This window comes from Macrobrachium rosenbergii, chromosome 43 (assembly GCF_040412425.1).
Source record: "Macrobrachium rosenbergii isolate ZJJX-2024 chromosome 43, ASM4041242v1, whole genome shotgun sequence".
In the NCBI taxonomy this organism is placed as follows: Eukaryota; Metazoa; Arthropoda; class Malacostraca; order Decapoda; family Palaemonidae; genus Macrobrachium; species Macrobrachium rosenbergii.
Window position 1 is genome coordinate 55709125 of NC_089783.1, and position 10000 is coordinate 55719124.

The following is a 10000-nucleotide window of genomic DNA, read 5'->3' on the forward strand; positions in this document are numbered from 1 at the left end:
TGTACCATGTGATCATCTTAGTCCACTGACTTGTGAATTACAGGTGTTCACATGCAATTTTTTTTTTATTTCTACAAACATAAACAGGACGTACAAAATTTTGATTTTTGTTTGTTGAACACTGCTTTAAAGAAAGCAGAAGTGTAGCGTCAACAAAAGCTTTTATCAATCTTCTTTACCTCTTTCCACCAAATTTATATATTTATGATGAGGTTGAAATTTCGTCTTACAGAACTGGGGAGGAGCTTAGATAAGAACCTTCTGAAAGTAAGGGGCATGACATGGGACCTGGGCACGCCTTGCCCGCCGACATTCACAGGCTGGTGGGTAGGGTCTACCTTAGAGAGAGAGAGAGAGAGAGAGAGAGAGAGAGAGAGAGAGAGAGAGAGAGAGAGAGCAAAGCCTCATAGGTGTGGCACTGCAGATAACACAACAGCGCCCTTGATTACAGCAAAGCCTTTGCGTAACCACCTACTCCAACGGCCCAGGGCACATTCTAAACCCGACATTTCGTGAGAAGGAAAATGAGTGTAATGGAGTTTCCGTCTGGGCCTAAATTGGTTTAATAGGCCTCCGTTTACATTTCACTTCAGACTATCTGAACTGAAGGTCGACGATGTATTATAGCAACAGAAGCATTAGAATATTACAAAATCAGCTGGGAATATTTGTCACCCACGCCCGTTTCACCTTAGGAACTGGCTCCAGAAAGCCTTAACCTTCCGGTTCTTAGGTGGTATAAGGCCTCTTTCCAAGTGAGAATGCAACTCATTACATTAAACTGCCTACCATATCCATTACTTATGTCAAGACAGAGAATGTTATAGATGTCAGGAATTTGGTCACAGCGCAACAAACTGTTGAAATGACCAAGCTTGCCCCAGATGTGATGAGAATCACAAATCAAATGAATGTGCTAGCAACATCTTCAAATGTAAAAATTGTGTAAAACATATGATGGCAATAAGTGCGCAGTATATAAAGAATATGTGCCAAAGGTGAAAAATAATACGGATCATGGCTTTGACTAATAATCTTCTATGCAATTTAATATAAGAAGAGAGCAAATTTTAAAAAGAACTAAAGACTCTCCTATTCTGCAGGAGCTACTATACTGACGAGAAAACACTTTAAAACAATCATAAAATATACGAAGCACCTTATTTTGAAAACGTACAAGGGCCCGTCAGAGAGGGAATTATCCCTGTGGGGGCTGTACAGAAAACCAAACAATATGAAACAGTTTTGAACTTTTCACTTTGTCCTCGTCTGGGATTTGAAAAAGAGATTATTTCATGAAATTCACGCGATTTCTATCAATCACCCACAAGACCCATAATAATAATAATAATAATAATAATAATAATAATAATAATAATAATAATAATAATAATAATAACAGCGCCAGGAACAATCATCATTAAGTGACCCAGAAGCAACACATGATTTAATCGTTGACCGGAACGCGGCCAAACTCGTCATTAAATAAATCATTCGTCAATTAGGGCTCCGGTAAACAAGACGCGAACTACATAACCATCATGTGTAGCCCAGGACCCACCAAATAGATCCTGATGCATCTGGTGCTTGTAGCAAGCAGATGACGGAGCATTTTAATTCGAAGTTTGTAATGGATGTTATACGAAAGCAGGGTAACAGGTTGGCTTTAAGTAAAGGAACTGAAGTTGCCTGCGTTTTGGGATTATGTTTTAAAGCGATCACGGATATCTCAATAATAATAATAATAATAATAATAATAATAATAATAATAATAATAATAATAATAATAATAATAATTTTCTTATGAATACAAAGTTAGGCTGTGATGGGTAATGAGGTACAAAATTGAACACCCCAAAAGTGACATTTGCCGACTCAACTCTGTCTCCAATGTCAATGTGCTTGAACGTATTGTTTTTTCACAAACGCAACGCCTTATCTAAAGCACATGAGGACCGGCTGTAATCTGGAGGACGGCACAGCTACTCTCTAAGTCTACAGTCTGTCAAAAATTAGATAAGCCTTCTGAGTGAAATAAAAAAAAAATTAATGTTTCAGAAAAAACATCAAAACGTCGGTAAGATATGCCGCCGTGACTCTAACGCTGCCAAGGAAATGAGTTATTTATTTTTTCTTGTACCATAACGTTTTTTTTTTTTTTTTTTTTTTTTTTTTTACAAGGACGACGTGAAAAAATGGAAACCCCAATTCTCATTACCTCTGAGGATGTGATTTCGTAAAAATGAATGGATAATTGTCAGGCGAGTCAAAAACAGGACGCTTCTTTCCCGACAAGACCCTGATATCCAATATCTAATCTTGGTTTATGACCATGAAATAAGGAAACATCAAGAGCAATCTGCCGAAATCCTTTTTGGGTACGAATTTATCCGCTTACACTGGGACGCATGTCAGATATCAAGCGTGTACCTATGCCTTTATTGTCGAATAGATTTATACAGAGGCAATGACAAACTAGCATGTTAACGTATAAGCCATCGAACTCAGACCTAAGAGAAAAATGAGGGAGGGAGACGTGAGAGAAACATAGCTACAACTTTCATTATTGACGACGTAGACACAGAGAAAGGCACCACTGCCAAAATCAAGATCAGTCAGTATAAGAAAATATGTCGGTGGACTTCCCGATTTCGTGATTACAAATATATATCTCTACGTCACGAAAAATGCTATATATAAAACGATAGAAGACATCGAGTTATAATTTCACTGACGATCCTGAGCCAAACGTGACCCTCACGACCTTAGAAACAACTCGGAAACATGCTTATAAGAAGGTATAATCATACTTACAAGCGTTTGAATATGAATAGGATGAACTTCCGGTATTACAATATAAACGAATCATCCGCAGTCTTCTTTTTCACTGGACCAGCTTCTTCCTTGGAGTAGTATATTAGTAAATGAGAGTAGAACGTGACTTGGTAGCACAGTTGCCCGCGGCCGCCTGTCTGATATGAATGAACTAACACTTCCTACAAACAACCTTACAGCATTTCAAGCCTCAATTTGATTGGAGGAACTGAACGGCCTCTTCAGTGTTTCTATGAAGTACTCCAGTGGTTCATTTACAAGTTAAAACTACGGTAAAACTTTAGTTGAGCGACTTGATTCCCGCCAGTCGCCGACCGGGACAGGCTACGTCGCCCTCAGTTAGGTTAGGTAGGTACGAGTTGGCAGGCCGCGCAACTAAAGTATAAAGTTTTAAATACCGGAATCACTGTAATGCTTGAAACACAATTGAAATTTCACGGTTATTCCCCCTGTGCGATGATTAATGTTTCCGAAGGTCCTTCGATCTGGACGCTTGAACAGAATGATTGCGGTAATCTACGGTCGTTATAGACTAAAGATGAAAGGTGAAGCAATTTCCATCGCTCAGTTAACGGAGAGAAAAGGCGTCCAGTATATGTTTTCCGAGCAGGCCTTACTTCAGCAACGGCTATCTGGTAAAGATTTTCCATTTTTTATGCAAAGAAGTAAGTTAAAATACTAAATAATGGTACTAAATGATTACCCTCAGCAGACTGTGGATATTATCCTTTTATAAATGATAAAATTCATAAGTTTGCGGATATACGGATGGGTGGCACAGTCAACACTCAAGGTGAGTCTTAATACTGAAGGAATAAATGCAAGAATTGCTTTCCTCATAAAACTAAAGCGCGTGTATCAGAAGACATTTCTTTCCTCTCGTCTCCAGTAAGTGATCCACTACTGCTGTTGTAATGACGTCCTAGGAAAGAATGAATAATGATTCTACGTCTTACGGATGTACGTGTGAATGCGTCCTTTAGATAAACAACCCACTGAAAACTCCCGGAGAATTCTGGGTAAACAGTACTGAACAAAAGAATAACGAAAATTGTTCTCTGATGAATGATTGACTACACGACTAAACAGACAGACTACACACAATTCCAGTCTAAACAAATAAAACACGAAGACAAACAGACAATAAAAATGTCCCAATTAAAGAATACATGAAAGATAAACACAGACCAAAAACACTGTGACCTTTGAACTTCAGGCGAAGCATGTCATGAGGAAGAGGAAATATCAGGAAATGATTAAGACATCGCGGAATGTCTGTGGAGTTGGTGGATGTCCGTATAGATATGGGATGATGCCATTTGTATGATGTCCGTTCAAGATTCGGAAGTCTGCATAAGATTCCCCTTCGGTGTTTGTTCCGAGTGAATTTGGTACTAAGCGACGTTTGTAGCTTAATGTTTGTGAATATAGTCATTCATGCATGTGTTATGAGAAAGAGATTTTGATGTATCTGTGGGGAAAGGAGAGAGAGAGAGAGAGAGAGAGAGAGAGAGAGAGAGAGAGAGAGAGAGAGAGAGAGAGAGAGAGAGATTAATATCGAAAGCACTGGGTATTAACAACAGAGGTCCTTCACTCCCTTACCTTCCTCCGTAGATGTCCTGATTGATGGGGGTATTTTCATCGTCCGAAAATTCTCCATCGCTGTCCTCCCCGGGGGGCAGGTGCATAGGCGGCGGCGGCATCCTGCTGGAATCAGAAAGAGAAACCTGTAAGTCAAAGGTGAAAAACGATAACGAGACTCAGACGTGACAGAAAAAGTTACAAAATGATTCAGCTGAAAATCCCCTGACTTCACGGTTTGGAATTTTCCTCCGGCCACTACTGCCTTTCCCTCGTCGCCTCTTCTTTCAAGAGGCAGGTTTGCCTCTTCCCTCTTGGTTAGGCCCCCTTCCTTCCATCCCTCTTCCTCTTTTTTTTTTTTCTCTCTCTTTTCTCGTTTTCTTTTGGCTGGGATAGAGCAAGTCATTCGGTGGCCTTTGCTCTTTTAAAACATCTTTTGGGGAGTACGATTTTGACGAGGTGATTCTGACAGCTGACTCTGATCTGAGTCGGAATCGCATCACATCAAACTGTTAGCCAAGATATGAATTATAGGCTAGCTATTCATGACCTTTTAATGCAGTTGCCATGCTCTATGATTATTAGATTATTCCAAATAAGGTGAAATCTCATTTGAACGGAGCATTTTTGGCCGCCTCAGAATTATTACCCGAATTCACGCTAAGCGATGACTTTTTCGTTTGACTTCCATGTCGTCACGCACAGACATTTTTTTCAAATGAAGAAATAAAGGTGTAACTGTTATTTGAATTTATGCAACTAAAGCAATGCAAGAATCCTATCAACACTCATCATCCATTTCTATCTCTCTAACACATACATACATAAATATACACATACAAAAAAAACACGCACACGCTCAACAATTTAGATAACGGTCATTGCCAAATACCGTCTAAGTTTGGGAACTAATGATGCAGTCTGCAAATCATCCCCAATCTAGTCCTGATTTCCTCAAGCACAGAACTGTAAAGCAACTCGCACTGCTTATACAAGACAAAGCGACGACGGCAGACACTGGAGTATATAATTTTACAGGATTTTATGGAAATTACGTGTTTAGTTTTTCAGTGTCATCTACGAACGTCGCACAATTTTTTACTCCAGGTGAATAAATGAAGCGACTGCACGACGATCTCTGGAGAAGGCTTAGAATACAACCCTTATTTTAAAGAAATAGAGGCTGGAAGCAGAAACTCGATAAGGCCATTCCTATCAACAAAACAACAGCGCAATAAAAAGATGAAAAGGAAAAGGCTCTAGAGGAACACGAATGTCATCGACCTTGTGCTAAGTACAGCGTTCGTAAAAAGCCATGTCACGTCGAACAGCGAATTTCCGATCAAATGAAGTCTGGTAACAACTGACCATATCCTGAGACTGTTACACGTTTTTATTCCCTTCAAGAAAACACAATCGTCATTTGATAATGATGAATGGGGGTCTGTGGTGATTAAGCCTTCAGGCAACAACACGTTCAGAAAACAAAAGAGGAGACAGAAGTATAACAGCCAACAAATAACAATCTGAGCAAGAATCACAGACTTCATAATTAACCAGTGGACGAGTTCGAAGCCCTCTCTAGGAGGCCCTAACCTCAACAGAGAGCAACGAAGAGGAATGCCGTAATTCAAACTTAAATTATCGTATATCGTAAGCGATGTCAGCGCAAGTGATCATGCCATGACTAAATAATTCAGCTAACACGGAGCAACACTAATGTTGTTGTCTTACGACACAGGTGCTAAACATTGCGTTCGCTTCACCATTTCACAACCAGCTTCTTCACGCGCCTCTACCTATCCTGGTGATCAGATATGCATTAGTTTTTACTATCATTTTAAGTATCACGTCAGTTCTTGACCAAAATTCAAAGTTAAGACGATTCACTACAACATGACACTTTTAATCGTTTTGCCGTGATGACCACAGCGATATGGGATTCCACGCAAGATCTCAATGACTACACTGGCGCGTTGCATACCTAAAGATCCGATAAACATCAAGCACAAAAGTGCTTCTAAAGTGTTTGAGAGTGAAGGCCAGATAAGCTTTACACGTCGCTGATTCTTATGGATACGAAGAAGTGAATGCAAATGCCTCCCGCTCAACATCTCCAGAAACCACTTTCACTTTATATACCAATACGGGAGTCTTACTTGTTGGCTCTGCAGACTTATTATTACGTATTTCGACTGGACACTCTCATCATTTGTCTCCGAGGAAATACTGAGAATATCCGCTGTAGATTCGGAGGCAGATCGTTGTATGTTAAATGAATTCGTTATCTCGTTTATACCGCTGCATGTATACCAGATATACAATGAACATAGATTCTAAATGTATACATGATCCACTTTACTATAATTGGTCAGTGACTGTGTTACAGCTAAAATGATGAATTAACCATACAAATTAACACTGCAAATAACTGAATGAATTCTTCTGTTGTAAATGAACTGATAAAAATAAACAGATTTTGTTAGACGTTCCTCCCTATAAAAAAATTTATAGAAACCTCCAAGGAGTACGAACTAGCGCCGACAAAGCAATGCAATTCAGGGAAACGTAAATTTTCCAGAATAAATCAGCGACGATCATAAGGAAACGAAGAAATCACGGCAGACGAAGAAGAATGATTCCCTCCCACCACCACCCTCCTCCTGACAGTTTCAAGGTAGGAGCATTATGCAGTGACCTCTGATGACATCTTCCACCACCTCCTCCTCCTCCTCCTCCTCCTCTTCCTTCCAGTCTTCCTATTAGTCTTTTTTCTTCCCACATGTCATCTGCAGGTCATAATCGCTACATCCCTCGAAGGCTTTTGCCCCTAAGGCAGTCGTGGAGTCTACTGCTGCACGGGGAGCCTGTGTCCTAAACTCACGAATGGAACAGGCCATCTTCCCATGACAGTAGTCTCTCGAGGAACGAAAGTAAAAAGAACTGAATGACGGGGGAGGGTGGAGGGGGGAGGAGGTTGGCTAGGGCCTGGTTGAGTGAGAGGGAACAAAGAAGGTAAGGGACATCACAGTGCCATTATGCTCGTGAAGATTATATAGTTCTCCAATTAGATCCTTCCAGGCCTTCTGATGGGAGCGTCCGAAGGCAGTCAGCCATTAATTGACTCGGTAAATCTTGCGCCTTTATGTTTTGTACTACGGTTTTTCCTAGGATTTCTTTTGTTTTTACGTACGTGAGTCCTGTGTCACTAGCGCCTGAATTTCCCGGCAAATTGGCAGGCGAATGCTTTGTAATCACGCTGGGTGAATAAGGGGGAATGATTGTGCTCTTTGCAGGACAGGCAAGAACACTACTCCCGCATTCCAGAGGTGGTATTCCGTCCGGTGGGTAATAGTCACCGTCAGGATTTAGGAGAGAACCTGATCTTCCATTTCCTTTTTGGAGAGCTTCGTTTTGGTGGCAATGTTGCGAGCAATGAAGAAAAAATAGACGGAAAAGGTAAGATCAGCGGCTAATGAGATGCTACTTGTCGCATAACACTGGAAATGTAAACATTTTCAGGACTGGAATGGATACCTGGAACAGCCGCCCCTCAAGGCTTCCGCTGGGACACAAAGAAGCGACAAGACGTCAAGTTCTCCGACATCCGCTCCTGTCATTAGCCTTTATCTGAACTTTCATGATGCTACACACGTAAAAAAACTAATCTAAATTCCCAGAATTTCCAAATTTCTTCCTTGTTCCATTAGTTCTTTAACCCATCTCATGGAAAAAAATTAGCACTACCTAAAAATAAAAATTCCCAGTGTGGCTGTTTTACTTATTTAGCCCGATTTGGTCTCCTGAACGCCAAAAAGGGTTAAAACATTTCACGAGTGATTCGACCACAGCAAAATAGTTATCATCTACGCCAAATGATGAGGACACTTCGATATTGCAACTGCTTTTAGGCCTGAAGATATCCATTTTTTTTAGAACAACTGGTTGAAATAAACGCAACATGAGCATTCAAGAGTTCACACACGGGAAAAAAAAAAATCTTGTAACACGTGAAACAGATATTCCTGGACAACAAACGGTTATCTTTATGAGTAATGATACGGTGGCGAAACAAGTTGTTACGAAATGAAGAATGAAATTTTATGACCATCATTCATCCCGAATTATGTCTGGCTATCGAACGTGGGCGTCAACTGATCTATCATCTTATAAAAGAAGAAACAAACGAGTCTGTTGTGTGTTTTTTCGTATCACTTCGGCTCAAAAAAACAAGTACAAACATCGATTTACACCCGAGCTTTGCGTGTGTGCGGTTCAATAAATAATAAAGGTGAATGGCAACTGGGTAAGTCTCGTCTAAGAATATTATCATCAAGGGGAGAAAGGGCGCCTTCGGTAACATCAGGAAAACCCTAAGGACATAACAAGCGAGCGAGCGATAGTTTATAGTGACTTCAGGACAAAGAGAACAACATGGTGCTTTGTTCGCCTTATGCCCATTTTGCCTGAGACTGACGGCATTCATTCCCGCGGCTCATCAATTAGTTGACTTCGGTTTTTTTTAAGAATCTGGTCAGACTGATAGCTCAAATATTAAATATATGAAAATTACGCACGCCTGGTAATGTAAGTGAAAAATTACTTGATACATCGGTCACAAAGGCAGCCAAGGGTCCATGACCGATAGAAAATTTGTTTCTTGATCAGTTACAAGCGGTATGAAACGACACGTCATGAATCTTCCTTTCATGCTGTTTGCTTAGAACAGACTCACCCCACAGACAGTATCACGCAAAACGGAAAGTAAAGCAACCAAGTAAACAAATAAACAACGCCGGTGAGGCATTGGAACAGAAGTTCAAACAAACCGGTCATTTTGGCTTCCTAGAACCGAAAAACACATTACCACACGAGTTGCATCACGGTAGGGCAACTCTGCGGATTGCAACATGATCAGATGCACCGTAAAATTCAAACGTCATGAGAGGCTGCTGATCTAGCAAAGGTTAAGCTCACACGAATAATGTTGGAAGAAATGTCAGAAATGCAGGCGCAGTAGTCAGTCCGGTCTCCTTGAGACTGCTCAGAGGAGAGAGAAAGAGAGAGAGATTTCTTTTACATCCAGGAGTATGGCATTGACATTCTTGAGTGCTGGGAAAAAGAAATGGTCGGATTTTCGTACATACTTCTATAAATGAGAGACAGATTAATATATCTGGAAATGTGTATGCATTACTGGTACCCTAGATTTAAAAGAGAATAACATTCGCAGGTTTTGACGCAAGTAAAATGGTCGCTTATAATAATAAATCCGCAGATAAGCAACGCTCTGGACTTAATCAGCAGAAACCGAAAGAACAGGTCACTTATTCTTTGAGAGACGTGGAGAAGGCATCTCTGGAATCTTCATTCCACACGAAAGGGAGGCACCGCGTTTTAAAACTAATGATTGCGGTTTTTCATTTGAGGGTGGAGGTCCAAAAACAAATGCTCCTCGCGCGGGTGCATGCGCGCCCCTGAGCGCTAGTGTGGGCGGGGTGAGTCACCATGGGATGGAGGGACTTGCAAGCCGCAGATGGAACCGTTCTTTTCAAGTTGGTGAGATGTTCTCTTGACTTTTAAC

General features: G+C 40.7%; 1 protein-coding gene across 1 annotated transcript in view; it reads right to left on the reverse strand.

The window, feature by feature from the left end:
* Positions 1–10000, reverse strand: part of LOC136828971 (chitin synthase chs-2-like) — a 101408-nt gene that overhangs the window by 70501 nt on the left and 20907 nt on the right. Inside the window, 1 exon segment of the mRNA XM_067087369.1 lies at positions 4438–4542. Within this exon segment, the coding sequence (XP_066943470.1) occupies positions 4438–4538 (101 nt within the window). The 5' untranslated portion in view covers positions 4539–4542.